The sequence below is a fragment of the Nerophis ophidion genome, linkage group LG23 (assembly GCF_033978795.1).
Source record: "Nerophis ophidion isolate RoL-2023_Sa linkage group LG23, RoL_Noph_v1.0, whole genome shotgun sequence".
Taxonomy (NCBI): domain Eukaryota; kingdom Metazoa; phylum Chordata; class Actinopteri; order Syngnathiformes; family Syngnathidae; genus Nerophis; species Nerophis ophidion.
The window spans coordinates 27,216,389-27,234,572 of NC_084633.1; the positions used below are offsets into that span (position 1 = coordinate 27,216,389).

Consider the following 18,184-nt stretch of genomic DNA (forward strand, 5'->3'; position numbering starts at 1 on the left):
GTCGCTGCATTGGTTCCATGTCTGCTCCAGGGCCGGTTTTGATATTTGAAATCTACAATTATTACAAAATTCGGCTGCACGAGTGCTGATGAGGACCAGAGGGCGGAAGCACATTACACCAGTTTTAAATTTGCTGCATTGGTTCCATGTCAATTTCAGGGCCAATTTTGATATTTGAAATATACAATTATTACAAAATTTGGCTACACGAGTGCTGATGAAGACCAGAGGGCGGGAGCACATTACACCAGTTTTAAAGCCGCTGCATTGGCTCCATGCCAGCTTCAGGGCCGGTTTTGATATTAGAAATCTTCAATTATTACAAAATTCAGCTGCTCAAGTGCTGATGGGGACCAGAGGGCGGGAGCACATTACATCATTTTTAAAGTCGCTGCATTGGCTCCATGTTTGCTTCAGGGGCAATTTTGATATTTGAAATCTACAATTATTACAAAATTCGGCTTCACGAGTGCTGATGAGGACCAGAGGGCGGAAGCACATTACACCAGTTTTAAGGCCGCTGCATTGGCGCCATGTCAACTTCAGGGCCGATTTTGTTATTTGAAATCTACAATTATTACAAAATCCGGCTGCACGAGTGCTGATGAGGACCAGAGGGCGGGAGCACATTAGTCATAAAATGTGTATGTCTGCAAAATGAGCTAGTAAAGTTATCATGCCAACGTAAACATGGTAACATGCAACACTTAGCATGCGAGAAATAACAAAATATTTGACTCTGAGGAGTATATGCCTGCAAAATCTGCAAAAAATAATAGCATGCTAAGTTTAACATGTGAACATGCTAACAGTTTGAATAAAAAAGGTGTAGCCCTGCAAAATGAGCTAAATAAAAGCCAGTATGCTAACGTTAACATGTAACAGTTAGTATGCGTAATGAAACTAAATATTTGACTCTGAGGTGTATTCCTGTGGCCCTGCGATCAGGTGGCGACTTGTCCAGGGTGTAGTCTGCCTTCCGCCCGAATGCAGCTGAGATAGGCTCCGCCCTCGACCCCGAAAGGGACAAGCGGTAGAAAATAAATGGATGGGTGCTGTAAAATGAGTTAAAAAAAGCTAGCAACTTATAAGTTATAAGTTATAAGTCTGAAAGTTACCATACGTGAAATAACAAAATATTTGACTCTGAGGAGTATATGCCTGCAAATCACCTAAAACTGTCAGCATGCTAAGTTTAACATGTGAACATGCTAACAGTTTGAATAAATAAGGTGTATTCCTGCAAACCGAGTTAAATGGAAGCTAGTATGCTAACTTTAGCATGGTATCATGTAACAGTTAGCATGCGTGAAGTAACAAAATATTTCACTCTGAGGTGTATCCCTGTACAATGAGTTAAAAAAGCTAGCATGCTAAACCTTTTAATTCTGAAAGTTACCATGCCTGAAGTAACAAAATATTTGACACTCAGGAGTATATGCCTGCAAAATCTCCAAAAATATTAACATGCTAAGTTTAACATGTGGACATGCTAACAGTTTGAAAAAATACGGTGTATCCCTGCAAAATTAGCTAAATAAAAGCCAGTATGCTAACGTTAACATGTAACAGTTAGCATGTTTGAAGTAACAAAATATTCGACTCTGAGGTGCATCCTTGTACAATGAGCTAAAATAGCTAGCATGCTAAAAGTTATCATTCTGAAAGTTACCATGCGTGAAGTAACAAAATATTTGACCTCAAGGAGTTCACACGCCTACAAAATCTCCAAAAATATTAGCCTGCTAAGTTTAGCATGTGAACATGCTAACAATTTGAATAAATAAGGTGTATCCCTGCAAAACGAGCTAAATAAAAGCCAGTATGCTAACTTTATAACATAACAGTTAGCATGTGTGAAGTAACTAAATATTTGACTCTTAGGTGTATCCATGTACGAGTTAGCATGCTAAAACTTAAAATTCTGCAAGTTACCATGCGTGAAGTAACAAAATATTTGACTCTGAGGAGTATATGCCTGCAAAATCTCCAAACATTTTAGCATGCTAAGTTTAACATGTGAACATGCTAACAGTTTGAATAAATACGGTGTATCCCTGCAAAACGAGCTAAACAAAAGCCAGTATGCTAACATTATAATATAACAGTTAGCATGTGTGAAGTAACTAAATATTTGACTCTTAGGTGTATCCATGTACGAGTTAGCATGCTAAAACTTAAAATTCTGCAAGTTACCATGCGTGAAGTAACAAAATATTTGACTCAGAGGAGTATATGCCTGCAAAACCTCCAAAAATTTTAGCATGCTAAGTTTAACATGTGAACATGCTAACAGTTTGAATAAATATGGTGTATCCCTGCAAAACGAGCTAAATAAAAGCTAGTATGCTAACGTTAGCATGGTAACATGTAACAGTTAGCATGCGGGAAGTAACAACATATTTGACTCTAAGGTACAATGAGCTAAAGAAGCTAGTATGCTGACAATTAGCATCTTTGAGCCAGAGGTATATATCAGCAAAGACTAACTTAAAAAAAGTTAGCATGCTAATTTTAGCATTAGCAATTGGCAAACAAATTTTGACTTTGGAACAGTTTGAATCGGTTGAGAAATGTGGAAGTAGTAGAACTTTTTTTGTGTTGCGGACAAGTTGAACTTTGAAAATGATTAGTTTGAAAGTCCAGGATGAGTTCAAACAAACAAACAAACAAAAAATAATAGAAACATTTCAATTGTGTCAACATTCTTTTTTATTCATTTTCCGATCTTGAAACGCACCCACCCGCCACACTAGTGTCATCACGTACATATTCATGTCCGAAAGAAGCCATGGCAACGACCAGTCAGACCGACCACCGCACATCTCTGATATATTTCATTTTTTTCCCGATCCACACGTCTTTTTTTTTGTGTTTTTGTTTTTCTTAAAAACCATCAGCAAAACCACAAACGTCACTGATTAATACACTGAAAAGAGGGGCGGGGTGCTATGAGGAAAACACAAGTCATCACGGTCATCGGGAAATAAAAGACACGGGTATAGCGGGGAAACCGAAACGACACCTTGACGAAAAAGATATCAAAACAATGATAAACGTTACAGTGTAGTTGAGGGTCGGGGGAACTTTACATTTATACACAGGTGCCAAAAAAAAAAAAGCCAAACATGGTACATATACTCCTCGCTTTACTTGGATCTGGAGCACTACGGTCGGAACTGGACAATGGAGGCAATCGGGGGCATTGAATTACTCTGGAACAGGGGTCTGCAACCTGTCTCATTTTGTCCACCAAACTTTTTATACTGTGTGTGAATGCTCAAAGGTGAGCTTTGTTGGTGTTATTGAATTGTGAGTGCTTATCAAGCATATTTGGTCATTGCATGACTGCAAGATAATCGATGCTAACGTGCTATTTAGGCTAGCTCAGGGGTCGGCAAACTGCGGCTCCAGAGCCGCATGTGTCTCTTTAGCACCATCCTTGTGGCTCCCTGGAGCTTTTTCGAAAATGCATAAAAATAGAAAAAGGTGGGTGGAAAAAAAACCATTTTGTTTTATTAGGGTTTCTGTAGGAGGACAACATGACACAAACCTCCATTATTATTAGAAATCTCAGTGTTTATATCAAACATGATTATCTGATGAGAGTATTTGGCGAGCGGCGTTTTGTCCTACTAATTTTGGCGGTCCTTCAACTCACCATGGTTTGTTAACATGTATAACAGGGGTCGGGAACCTTTTTGACTGAGAGAGCCATTAAAGCCAAATATTTTAAAAATGTATTTCCGTGAGAGCCATATAATATTTTTAACACTGAATACAACTGTCAGGTTCAAACACTGAGGACATCTATTAAACAGACAAGAAGCAAGGAATTAAACAGAGACAGGATTCAATTTAGCTCAATGAGGAGAAACAAGAGAATTCTACACCTCTTTTATTTGAACTTTCCCTGATTAAAACAATAACATTGTTATTCTATTCTGAAGCTAACCAATAATAAATAAAATACTTTTGACTTTTAATGCAACTACTTGAACAGGTGCGATAGAAACGGATGGATGGATTCAAATGCATGAGAACGTTTTATATTTTGAACGTTATTTTTAACACTGTGATTGCCACTTGAATTGAAGTGAATTATATTTATATAGCGCTTTTCTCTAGTGACTCAAAGTGCTTTACATTGTGAAACCCAATATCTAAGTTACATATTTAGACCAGTGTGGGTGGCATTGGGAGCAGGTGGGTAAAGTGTCTTGCCCAAGGACACAACGGCAGTGACTAGGATGGCAGAAGCGGGGATCGAACCTGCAACCCTCAAGTTGCTGGCACGGCCACTCTACCAACCGAGCTATACCGCCTTGTGTTGAGCAACGTCAGCAAGATTTATCTGAGAGCCAGATGCAGTCATCAAAAGAGCCACATCTGGCTCTAGAGCCATAGGTTCCTTACCCCTGATGTATAACTTTATCCAATGATGCCAGAGAAATACATATTTTATGCCGCTCATTCTTTGTCTCATTTTGTCCACCAAACCTTTTACACTGTGTGCGAATGCTCAAAGGTGAGCTTTGTTGGTGTTATTGAATTGTGTGGAGTGCTTATCAAGCATATTTGGTCATTGCATGACTGCAAAATAATCGATGCAAAAATGCTATTTAGGCTAGCTGTATGTACACATTACATCACTATGCCTCAATTTAATATCCTTTACTTTTATCTTCTTTGTATATAATTTAGTTGTGCATGTCTCGTGACACATTATCTGTATGTAACATTGGGTGCATTTCAGATAATTGTTTGTGTGCCATGTTGTTCCAGACCACAGCAAACATTACCTAGCTTGCCAAAGATTGTCATAAATCTATTAAAAGAAAACAGTCTGCCGATTCCTTTGACTTGGACGGACACACCTATACCTTTAGCCGTTCCAGGACTTAGCTCACCTTCTGAGTAGCCTCTGATTTACTAATGGTTTTCTAATGTTGTAAAGATGTGTAGAATAAATATATAAAATTTCAACATTTCTGTCAACGAAGATTTGCTTCAGCCTGCGACACATAGTCATTTTGATTGTAGGCTATTATCGCTAATATAGACACTTACGTCATGTGTCGCCATCACTATAAGACTTAAAGTATATACGGCTTTACATTTTTTGCGGCTCCAGACAGATGTTTTTTTGGATTTTTGGTCTTATGTGGCGTTTCGGGTTGCCGACCCCTGCTCTAGAACATGATTGTCTTCATTCTCTAATATGGCATCCAGTACGGATCATCAACAAGTGTGTTTTGACAGGACAATTTAGCAGCTACTACGTTAAACCCCCAGCATCCAATGCCCGCATCAAACTCCAAGCATAGGCGCCGATCCGGTGGGTGCTTCGGGGACCGAGCACCCACGGACAATGCCGAGCACCCACGTGGAATTGATGGCAAATAATTTCTCACCATAAAGCAAAAACCGCGCATGGTCAGAAAAGTAGATTTACCGCCCGTCCGAGCACCCACTGGCAGAAACGTAGATCGGCGCCTATGACTCCAAGTGTGGGTATGTACACATTCTGTCTATGTCCCCATAGGGCTTTTTCTACAGTGGAGAAGAGGGAAATAAATACATTGGGCCAGTGAACGGTGACAACAGATAATAAAGCTCAAATAAACTGAAAGGCTTATCATAGCTTGCAGCTGGTGATTTCCACCACGTTTTTTAAAGGCTGGTTAAAGGTTAAGAAATCATTTTTAATCGACGAGGCGCTGGCCCCCCTGGGAGTCAAAATGTTCTCCATTCAGTGCTGTTGGCTCCCCCACGCCGGACGGCCGTTTTCTGCGTAAACAGATTATTAATGCTCGAGCTGAACAATCACAGAGGCGCTTCGATTCGAGCTGTTGCAAACGGCGGACAATGTGGCCGAAGAGTCATTTTTATTCCCGTTCCTCAGAGTATGGTCATTTCAAAATCCGCTTGTATTCAAATTTCCTTTGTAAAATATAGATTTATAATAGATACATATGTTCATATGTCACAGTCATCTACAAAGCAGGCGCTTTAAAAAATAAAGGTGGGTGGTAGAGGTAGGGTCTGGGAAGAGGTATGGAACTGGAAATTTGCCGGAGCTTCTTTGGTTGAGGGACCGTCGCGAGGGTTTGCCTGTGTTTGACTTGGGTTAAAGCATAAACAGCCATGCGCTCGTCGGTGTCCGCAGTCCGATATGCCACAAATCGAAAGGTTCTGATAAAGCTTGACGCTGATTTTCTACATTCTTTTCGGTCAAAATGTGCTCGGACTCTCTGACGCTTTCTTTTGTGGTGTGACGTTAATGGCGCGAGTAGAAAAGCAGGTAGTTCCATTCCTCCTCTCATCGCATAAACAAAAGTGCTTCCATAAGTATGGAGAGGACATAAGAAACGACACGTCTGTACAGTATAAACAAGTATGATACAGTCCTGCCGGACAGAAAAAAAAGTCCAGCCTTTTTTTTTTTGGTGACATTGAGGTTCGGGGGTGTAGAAAAAGCCAGGGTTCATGTCCCGTGAACAAGAGGAGGGTATTGGATCGCGGGGCAAAGGCAGTAAGGCAGGGAGGGGACTGAGGAGCAATTGTCTTTGCGTTAAAGAGCACTGAATTTCCACTTAATCTTGCCTCTTGTTCCGTCGTCCACCTGCCTCCTTTTTTCCGTTCTCAGTCCTCGTGCCCTCCCACTCGGATTCTGACAGTTTAGAGGCTATGCCTGGGCTTAGGCCCCCAATGTTCTGCTGTGGTGACAGGGATAAATACGGATGCTGCGGGAGGGGTGGGGGGGTGGCAGAGGGAGGCGTAGTCGGGGACTCTTGGCCAGAGCAATGGCCTCCAGTGCTGCCGGAGCTCATGGCCCGGTGTTTCAGTCTGAGTTTGTGGGGTAATGCTGTGCCCTTCACCTCTCCCTGGGTGTCCCGGCCTTGGGCTTGAGAGAAGTTGAGGGATGAATGTTGAGGGGAGGCTGGCTGGTGGAGGCTGCTAAGATGTTGGTTGTGGTAGGAGGAGGTCTCCTCATCATCAGTCGAGGCCTCTTTGTCAGAGCTCCTTGGATCCCCATCACTAGATGAGGTGTCCTTTCCAGACGAACTTGACTGGCCTTGGTAGTAAGCCTCTTTAGGAAGATTTCCCTCATATGCAAGAACAGGAGGCTCCTCATCATGGGCACTGAGGTATGAAGAATGAGGCTGGTGGTGATACAGGTGGGACTGGCTGATAACCTCCGTCTCCTGCTGCTCTGGCTGGCAAACGTAGGCTCGTCTCTCCACAGCTACTTTTTGGCTGCCTGCGAGCTCGTATGAAGGAGAGTCTAATGTTTTTCTCTCCAGCTGTTTTGTCACCTCTGCCAGAGTCTCAGTGGAACTCTCTGCAAAAGAGTGGGGTTGTCGGCTGACGCACGTCTGGCTGCCACTGCTGCTCTGCTTCTGCACATCGATATCGTGGGACCTGGTCAAGTTGTTCACAGGGTAGGAGGCACTGCTTGAGCCATAGAGAATGACACTCCTTTGTGCAGCAGGTGGTTGAGTGGCAGGCTGGTTCGCAATTGCAGAAACAGGCTGCTGCTGGTGAAGATGGTGGTGCTGTTGCTGGCTGTGATAAGCGGCCTCCATCTCTTCAGAATGCTGCTGGAGCTGGTGATGAGTCGGCACCGAAGCCAGACCGCGGTGGATGTTAAACATGATCTGAGTCGTGGTGCTGTTGGTAATATCCATCTCCAGCCTGTCGCCTTCCTGCTTGATCTCAAAGGGAATTGGCTCCGGGCTGTCTCTAGAGGAGCCGTCGGACATGTCAGACAGGGAACCACGTGGGGAGTACTTTACCAACTGCCTGTGGCCGTCGCTTCGGCCAGATTGCTCGGTTTCAGACGAGTCAGAGTTCATCATCACCTGAGAGCTGCTGGAATACCCACTGGAGTAGTACTGAGTGGAGGAGGAGGATGAAGAAGATGACCCTCCGTTTCCTGTGCTGTTGCCTGTTGTCTCGATCTGCTGGCTCTTTTCAATGTAAGAGGCGGTGCTTATAAGACCAAAGCGTAGCTTCAACTGGAGCAGTTCTGTCTTGAGCCGCACATTCTCATCGTTCAGTGCAATGACGCGGTTCTCCAAAACCATGTCATTGAGGCGCCTCTTTTCACGAGATCGCTTCGCCGCTTCATTGTTCTTGCGCCGTTTCTCCCAATAGGAAGCGTCTTTTTTCTCATCCGAAATGAACTCGCGCTTCCGCCTGCAACTCAAGTTCGGTTTGGGTTTGATGATGCGGCCCAGTCTAGACGCAGTCTCTTGGAGAGGTGATAGAGACTCTTCATAACCGCTGAAGGTCTCAACGCAGTTCATGTTACTTTCTGAGTTTGTGAGGGCTGAAGTTAGATTTTCCATTCTCTTCCTGTGGTAGCCAGTTTTGACTGTAGATAGGGTGATAGAAAACCTTTGCAATGTTCTCAAAGATCTCGATCGGTCTGTTTATTGCAAGCCAGGAACTCAAGTGTCCAAATTAGCCCAGAAGATCAAGAACGGCTGGAGCTCAACATTTGCAACCCTCATTTATCCATGTTGTAGCTTTGGGCTCAGTGTTGATTCAGGTGTTGAAGTCAATGGACCTGGAATCAGAAAAAGAAGAGAATGGGGTGTTTAATGACAAATGGATGGAGCTAATTAGACTTTTTTGAAAAAAAGAAAAATTCTCGTTGTCTACAGTTGGCAGAAACATGGCAAATTGAGCTTAGCTGGTACAGAAGTGTCCTAGATTCGCATGCAAAACAAAGCATGTAGGTCTGACTGTCTACCTCAGTGTGTCAGTCTCCAGGGGAATGTTGCTCGGTCTCCCTCTGCTATTTCCGCAGTTGAAGTCGAGATCAAAAGCTGTGGAAACAAAAAAACAGGAAATAAAGATATGTTCATCTCTGTGATCTGCTAGACATTAAACGATGACAGGTTAAGTCCTTCCTTAAGTTATTCTGTGATTGAAGTCACTTGGGCTTTGGAACGTCTGGTAGCTTCCCCCAGCAAAGAGAATACATTAGAGGACACTGTCTGACCTTTATGCCCCTCTATTGATGTGCTCTGTCTGCAGCCTGTGACCTTTGACCCCATGTTGACTTTACTGATGTAATACGGTCCGAGGGTTCGTCGTCAGGCTGATTTTTTAAAAACGCACCCATAGAACCCGAGACAAGAATTCAAAAGTGTAAAACGGCAGCAACTACGTCACCCAGAGAGCTTCAAATGAAGGTGTATGTGGGTCAAAGGGTGAGTCAATTGGAGACTTCCAGCCCTCCAGAGAATCCCCATGTGCAAACTCTGCTGAAACACTGACTTCCCCCCAAGCTATTCAGCCTCGGAGGAATGTGGCAGCATTCTTTGCCAAAACAACTCAATGCCAAATCAATGATGCAGAGTGAAGAGATAAGGCAGACAAAGGCGAGCAGCGTGTGCAGGTCAAGGATGAAGAGACCGAGACCCGGGGCATGAGATTTTGAGGTATGTATGTTGTTGGGAGGGGGTTAGCCGGTAGGTGGGACATTGATAAATATAGGTCAAGGGCCTCGGGAAGCAAATGAGGAGGGGCTGAGGGAGGACTAACACAGCTTGATAACATTGGTTACAACACAAGGGTGGTCCGTCTCATCATAATAATGTGTGCGTCCGAGGTAAACCACACCACCCCGAACCCTTCCCCCCCAATCTATGTAGGACAACCTGTTTTACAACTAATACCCGGAGATTATGTACACTGACACTTCCTGTCTTAATGATTTGGTTTTGTGTTATGTTCCCACATGCGTGTACCGTATCATAAGGTCATTGAGTCAAGGTTCACAGATCTATTCCTGATAACGCTATTAACGGTGAATCTGCCTTTTCTATTTGCATTACGTCTGGTGCTTTTTTTTCCATAAACTGGTCGTATTTTTCACACGTGTTTATACCTCTTAAAACATTATTCGGCCCAAACATTTTCCAAATTACTGAATCTGTATCGATCCGTTGTGGTGAAGAAGGAGCTGAGCCGGAAGGCAAAGCTCTCAATTTACCTGTCGATCTACGTTCTCATTCTCACCTACGGTCTCGAGCTTTGGGTCATGACTGAAACGACGAGATCACGGGTACAAGCGGTCGAAATGAGTTTCCCCCGCCGTGTGGCGGGGCTCTCCCTTACAGATAGGGTGAGAAGCTCTGCCATCTGGGAGGAGCTCAAAGTAAAGCCACTTGTCAGCCGAGTTACTACAAATAAATACATAGATTACAGATTGGTGGCCGATCGTATTTTCTGGTCAGATTTCCAAGTTTCGTGTAAAAAAAAAAAATCCTCAAAAAATGCATATGATAAAAATGAAGTAAATTAATCTGTTATTATTATTATTAGTATCCAGATGTCAACTTTTGCTGTTTTTTTTTGTTTGATTTTATGCCTACAATGTGCCCTGTGCGTCTATAATAACAAGTTACTCTCATCTCTTTCAGGTTCGGAATTTTAAAAAAGTGTCTTCTGAGTTGCCTAAAAAAGTGATTCTCAAACTGTGGTGCACTCCATTTAGTTGTATCCCAAAGAATCACTTGATTTAAAGTACAGTGTTTTATTGTCCTACAGCAGGCATATCCAAACCGACTAAAAGCAAAGTACAAATATATGACGACCTTCTCAAAGTTTTATAAATCAATCACAAATACACTTTTGTCGCACTTTTTTTCTCACTATGACTAGGGAAGGTTGTTTAGGTTACCATGAATTGATTAACGAGGACCCCGGGTATTACCATTTAGTGGTCAATTGTACGGAATATGTACTGAACTGTGCAATCTACTAATAAAAGTTTCAATCAATCAATCAATCAATCAATCAGTCAAATTGTGTCGTATAAGTTAATGCTCTGTTGTTAACTTAATGTACATTCAAGATGGCAACAAAAGTGGCCAAAAATATTAAATATTAAGTAAAATTAGGGCAACACTTTCTGTCCACCAGTATATTCCAACACAATGTTACCGTTCAAACTGTGTTTAACGTCAAAGTGGCCAAAAATATTAACTTAAATCAGGACAACCCTTTCTGTCACACATTATATTCCAACACAGTGTTACAGTTCAAACTGTGTTTAACGTCAGAGTGGGCAAAAATATTAAATATTACGTAAAATTAGGGCAACAACCCTGTCTGTCTTACAGTGTATTCCAACACAGTGTTACCATTCAAACTGTGTTTAACGTCAAACGGCCAAAAATATTAAATACATGTGCTAAGTAAGACCTCTGTCTTGCTTTCTAATGATTACTCAGGCCTATTACGCTACTCTATTTTAATGTCGGTCTTTACGGTGGTATTCGGTGAAACAAGTTTGAGAGCCACTGATCCTTGTGAGCCTTTTAACACGTGGAAGGAGTGACACAGAATTGAAAGGGGAAGCGTTTTCCTGCCGTGTCCCACTGACCCAGAAACCGGGGACCAGCAGACCGACTCTGTAAATACGACTCTATTTTTCCGTCTGGATCAAGGTCATGCAGAACTGCGGCGAGTCGAAGACCGGAGATCACACCCGAAAAATGTTTTTGAATTATTATTATTATTTAATATTATTATTTTGTCGTTGTGAAGCGAGGGATGGCGGGAGGGTGCGGAATGAGAGCATGGCTTTAAGGAAGAGGAGGGAGTGCAGACAAAGAAGCGAGGGCTGCAACAAAGGATGCGATTGTAGCTTGATAATGAGGGGGGGGGGATACCAGTCATCGCCACCATGTTGGTATCAACGAAACAGGAGAAGCTAAGTGGGCCAATCACTTTCTAATCAACCGGGCATGACAAGACCTGGAGCAGACCTTTGGAGTACTTTCTGCCATAAAAAGGATCAAGTACAGTACAAACCCGTTCTGCCGCTCCACCTTGACCTAGATTACTCTTTCCGACTTATAGTACGCCGCACGTGTCACCGCCGGGTCCCTGCGGCACTTGTGAAACGATCCGGGTTCACACAGCCCTGCGAGAGTCTAAATGCGGTGCTGGAAACAGCGGATCGGGTTTAAGCTCTGGCGCACGTGTCCCTGCCCGACATTTTCAGGAAACTAGAGCAGGCTTAAAATAAAAGGCTTCAAGAAAAGAACGATGAAACCGTTTCTAAGAGGGGAGTTTCAGGGGGGTTAGGGTGCCGGGTCGGAGGTCTCCGGCAGCATGGGTGGGGTAGGTGTGAACTCCAAAAATCTGGGCGAAGACTTGATTATTGAAAAAAAAAAAAAGAGGTGAGGGGGCGGAGGAAAGGTGGAGTCCTGTCGAAACCGGATCCTCGTTCCAAGAACACTCAACCGTATCAGGGAGAGAAGGGGGCGGGGAGCCGGAGCCGAGTGACTCAGTCCATGTGTTTCAGCAGTCACATGTGCTCGCCTGGCCTACTAAATCCTGCACAATAACAACGCCATGCACTCCTTTTTTCAAAAAATGTATTTTACATCTGACATGTGCCGCAAAAAGCCATAAAACGAACCCCAGACAATAAACCCACCTCACACCTTAGCTACTAATCCCCATGTATTCACGGTTAACAGCCCACACACCACCAGGCTTTTTATATCCGCTTCTGCGCTCGCTCCTGTAATTAATGACAGGGGGTGATTTTATTTTGAAGTGCACCCTCCCGCCCTTGTACAGTAGCGGTGTGACCTACATTTAAAGCTGGCACGGACACCCACCGGCTGGCAGTGGCGTCCCCACGTTGTCGGTTTTCGCCTATTGCAGTGTAAAAAAAATAAATTAAAAAAATGATATTTTTGTAGTTATGAACACATATATGGGTTCACAACTCTTAGGGGGTTAGGTCCTGACATCCCTTTGCAAATTATATTGTAATATATTATATTATAATTGATATTTTGCAAAATTAATGCCTGTTTGACTCAACCCTTAGAGGCGGCCACGTGGCTTCTTTGTTGTCTTCTCTCTGACTAATCGCAACGATGCATTATTCCATTCACCCCCCCCCCCCCCCCCCCCCGCACCCCATAAATCATTCAATTATGTCATCAAACTGCATGAAAAACATCTGCTCCCCTGACCCACATTTCTTCCAGATGTTTCCACACATCTCACCTTGCGACAGCCGCAGTCACCGTTCTATAATCCGACAGGGCGAAATATGCAAAAAAAACAGGGAGAAAAACCAAAAAGGACGCCTCGTCTGCAGTACGCTTCCAGGTTTGTGCACGGCGACCGGAGGGTTAAACCCAGAGAGAGGAGCGCATGGCCACGTTAACCTTTTCCTAAGAGCGGCTACACGTGACAGGGAGAAGTGTGTTCACAGGACCGACACGGGACTGCTCCACTTGTCTGCTTGGACGCTAGCCTACTAACCCACAACGCGTCCAAATAGGTCACTGCGACAACTGCAGTTTTTAAACAGCAACGCAGAAAAATGAACACTATTTCCTTTTTTTTTCTACACTAATGACCATGATTTTTTGGCCTGTATGCAAAACACGACAAAAATGTTGCAATATTTTTAATAGTTATACTGTTTTTTATTTGGGAAAGGGGTAAAATATAAAGGCAGTTTTAATAAACATTCATTTGCAATATTTTTTCATGATTATACTATTTTTTTATGCACTGTGGGATACAATAAAAAAAATATAACAACTGCTGTTTTAAATGGAGTTAATGATGGCTATTTACATAACAATGAAATTTTTTTTTTTATGATTACCATAATGATTTTTAAGGGTATTTTTATCAGGCACATACAGTGAGTCTGCCTATATGCAGAACACAACAACAATATTGCACTATTTTCATGACTATACAAATTTTTCCATGTTTTTTTTTGTAGTGACAGGGGAAGGGATACAGCATACTACAATAAAACTATAACTGCAGTTTTAATAAACATCATTTTATGGTTATACTATTCTTATTATGCACTGTGGGATACAATATATGATAACAAAAATATAACAACTGTCGTTTTGAGCTATATAAATAACAATTAAACATGTTTTTATGGTTATAATGATTTTTGGGGGGATATTTTTTTAATCATGCACATACAGTGAGTGTGTCTTTTTGCAAAACAAGAAAAATATTGCAATATTTGTATAATTATACTGTTTTATATTTGTATTTTTAGTATGCACATATATAATAAAAATGAGTGAGTCTGCCCATATGCAGAACACAACAAATATTGCAATATTTTCAATAATTATACAGTTTTTTTTATTTGTATTTTTAGTATGCACATACAGTGACTAGGGAAGGGGTACAATATACAACAATGAAAGTATAACTGCAGTTTTAATAAAGATCATCTTGCAATAATTGTTTTATGATTATACTATACTTATTATGCACTGTGGGATACAATATATGACAATAAAAATATAAAAACTGCAGTTTTTTTAATAGAGTAATAATGGCTATATACATAACAATGAAACTATATTTACATGATCATGATAATGATTATTAATGATTATTTTTTATTATGCAGACACAGTGACTTGGGGCTATAATATATTATAATAAAGTAATACAACAACTACATTGTAAATACCGTAGTAATATTTATAATGACAACAACAACATGGCTACATCTTATGTTATAAACAGACGATTATTATGTATTTTTGTTATGCACATACAGTGACTGGGGGAAAATAACACAATATAATCATAATAATGACAAAACAACTGCATTTTTAAATATAGTCATGTGCATATTAACAATAATTAGCACGTTTTATATGGTTAACTTATTTTGCGTTTTAGTTAATGGTATAGTTAGTGTATAATAATAATTACAAAATCACAACTGCAACTTTAAATATTATCATGCATAATAATAAAAACAATATTTGTTATTAACTGCTGATTATTATGTACTTGTATTTCTATTGTGCACATGTAATATGATACGATATATTTTACTAAAAATAATACAGTAATAAACTATATTATACTAATATATATAGTAATATAATTGTGCACATGTAGTAATATAATACAATATTTTTGACTAAAAATAATATGGTCGTGCATAATTATTATGATGTATTTAAAAAAAAAAAAAAATCACCCATAAGCAACTAACTAAAGATGGAAAGTAAAGCAAGTCTAATTTATTCCAAAAAATAAATAAAAATGTCAAAAGATGCGATTTTCGTCTTGAGGCATGTCCCCCCCCCACCACCCACCCAAGACCCAACCACGCGGCAGCCTCCACGCATGTCAAAAGATGAGCGTCCTATGGTGAGCATTTTACATCGAACAAACTCATTCTGGTGCCATAAGAGGAACAATGAACAAAAACTCACCTCGTTCAGGTTAGTGTAATAGCATCCACAGCGCGTTTCCGCTCGTAAACACACCCTCGCCGCTTTGCAAAAAGTCCAGCTCCACGAACCGTACAGAAGAAGTGGATCTTGTTTTTAGTCCGCTCCTCATGTCATGTTTGCCTCAGTTCCTCCCCTCTCCCTCTCTATCGGTTTCCTCTCCTCTCCTCTGCTTGGTAAGTATGTTAGTAGGTCAGCTGTTGCATAACAGGACGCTTTGGCTGCCGAGTCACGTTTTTTGTTTCTCTCCCCGCCCTGGCCCCGCCCCTCTTTTTCCGAGCCTTCGAATCCTGTTGCAGGAGCAGGGGCGGGGAGGGCGGGGCCAGGGGGGCTGGCAGGGGGCGTGGTCACGTGCTGTCAGTTGAGCCCTAATGACGGCAATAACAAGGACAGTAAAAGTGATAAAACCAGCAGTATTGGTTGACAAAGTCACAGGCGGTAATAAAGAAGGAGCATTTATTCACTACTGTGAATGCAACTATTATACGTTTTGACTGTATGATTATTAACGGTTTCAAGACTATCAAGATTATGATGTAATGATTATTTCCACGACAAAAAAAAATGTAAAAAATCACATTCCTTAAAGATTTTGATATGTAAATATATACATACACATAAATATATATATATATATATATATATATATATATATATATATATATATATATATATATATATATATATATATATATATATATATATGAAGTTTTAGAAAGTAGAGACAAGATACAAATATTATTTTTCCAGTAATAATTACAATTCTAATATATTAGCGCTCCTCTCTGAGCTGCTACCTTACCGTGGTAGAGGAGTTTGCGTGTCCCAATGATCCTAGGAGCTACGTTGTCTGGGGGCTTTCATGTCCCCTGGTAGGGTCTCCCAAGACAAACAGGTCCTAGGTGAGTGATCAGACAAATAGCAGCTCAAAGACTTCTATGGAATTACAACAAAATGAACTCAGATTTCCCTTGCCCGGACGCGGGTCACCGGGGGCCCGCTCTGGAGCCAGGCCCGGAGTTGGGTCATCCCTCCAATGGGCTCACCACTCATAGGAGGGGCCATAGAGGTCGGGTGCATTGTGAGCTGGGCGACAGCCGAAGGCAGGGCACTTGGCGGTCCAATCCTCGGCTACAGAAGCTAGCTCTTGGGACGTGGAACGTCACCTCACTGGGGGGGAAAGAGCCTGAGCTAGTGCGCGAGGTAGAGAAGTCCCGGCTGGATATAGTCGGACTCACCTCGACGCACAGCAAGGGCTCTGGAACCAGTTCTCTCGAGAGGGACTGGACTCTCTTCCACTCTGGCGTTGTCGGCAGTGAGAGGCGACGGGCTGGGGTGGCAATTCCCGTTGCCCCCCGGCTCAAAGCCTTCACGTTGGAGTTCAACCCAGTGGACGAGAGGGTAGCTTCCCTCCGCCTTCGGGTGGGGGGAAGAGTCCTGACTGTTGTTTGTGCTTACGCACCAAACAGCAGTTCAGAGTACCCACCCTTTTTGGGTACACTCGAGGGAGTCCTGGAAAGTGCTCCCCCGGGTGATTCCCTTGTCCTACTGGGGGACTTCAACACTCATGTTGCCAACGACAGTGAAACCTGGAGAGGCGTGATTGGGAAGAATGGTCGCCCGGATCTAAACCCGAGTGGTGTTTTGTTATTGGACTTTTGTGCTTGTCACGGATTGTCCATAACAAACACCATGTTCAAACATAAGGGTGTCCATATGTGCACTTGGCACCAGGACACCCTAGGTCGCAGTTCCATGATCGACTTTGTAGTTGTGTCATCGGATTTGCGGCCTCATGTTTTGGACACTCGGGTGAAGAGAGGGGCGGAGATTTCTACCGATCACCACCTGGTGGTGAGTTGGCTGCGATGGTGGGGGAGGATGCCGGACAGACCTGGCAGGCCCAAGCGCATTGTAAGGGTCTGCTGGGAACGTCTGGCAGAGTCTCCTGTCAGAGAAAGTTTCAATTCACACCTCCGGGAGAACTTTGAACATGTCACCAGGGAGGTGCGGGACATTGAGTCCGAGTGGACTATGTTCCGAACCTCTATTGTCGAGGCAGCTGATTGGAGCTGTGGCCGCAAGGTAGTTGGCGCCTGTCGTGGCGGTAATCCCAGAACCCGTTGGTGGACACCAGCAGTGAGGGATGCCGTCAAGCTGAAGAAGGAGTCCTATCGGGTTCTTTTGGCTCATAGGACTCCGGAGGCAGTGGACGGGTACCGACGGGCCAAGCGGTGTGCAGCTTTAGCGGTCGCGGAGGCAAAAACTCGGACATGGGAAGAGTTTGGGGAAGCCATGGAAAACGACTTCCGGATGGCTTCGAAGCGATTCTGGACCACCATACGCCGCCTCAGGAAGGGGAAGCAGTGCACAATCAACACCGTGTATGGTGCGGATGGTGTTCTGCTGACTTCGACTGTGGATGTTGTGGATCGGTGGAAGGAATACTTCGAAGACCTCCTCAATCCCACCAACACGTCTTCCTTTGAGGAAGCGGTGCCTGGGGAATCTGTGGTGGGCTCTCCTATTTCTGGGGATGAGGTTCCTGAGGTAGTCAAAAAGCTCCTCGGCGGCAAGGCCCCGGGGGTAGATGAGATCCGGCCGGAGTTCCTTAAGGCTCTGGATGCTGTGGGGCTGTCTTGGTTGACAAGACTCTGCAGCATCACGTGGACATCGGGGGCGGTACCTCTGGATTGGCAGACCGGGGTGGTGGTGCCTCTCTTTAAGAAGGGGGACCGGAGGGTGTGTTCCTACAATCGTGGGATCACACTCCTCAGCCTTCCCGGTAAGGTTTATTCAGGTGTACTGGAGAGGAGGCTACGCCGGATAGTCGAACCTCGGATCCAGGAGGAACAGTGTGGTTTTCGTCCTGGTCGCGGAACTGTGGACCAGCTCTA

The 18,184-nt window shown here is 43.0% G+C and overlaps 1 protein-coding gene across 1 annotated transcript; it reads right to left on the bottom strand.

Annotated features, from left to right (window-relative positions):
- Positions 1–2,694: 2,694 nt before the first annotated feature.
- Positions 2,695–15,487, bottom strand: nfil3-2 (nuclear factor, interleukin 3 regulated, member 2). Its single transcript, XM_061885459.1, has 3 exons — positions 15,270–15,487; positions 8,762–8,837; positions 2,695–8,575 (listed from the first exon to the last, which is right to left on the bottom strand). The coding sequence occupies exon 3, from the start codon at positions 8,352–8,354 to the stop codon at positions 6,597–6,599; it is 1,758 nt and encodes a 585-aa protein (XP_061741443.1). The 5' UTR covers positions 8,355–8,575; positions 8,762–8,837; positions 15,270–15,487; the 3' UTR covers positions 2,695–6,596.
- Between the last annotated feature and the right edge of the window lie 2,697 nt (positions 15,488–18,184).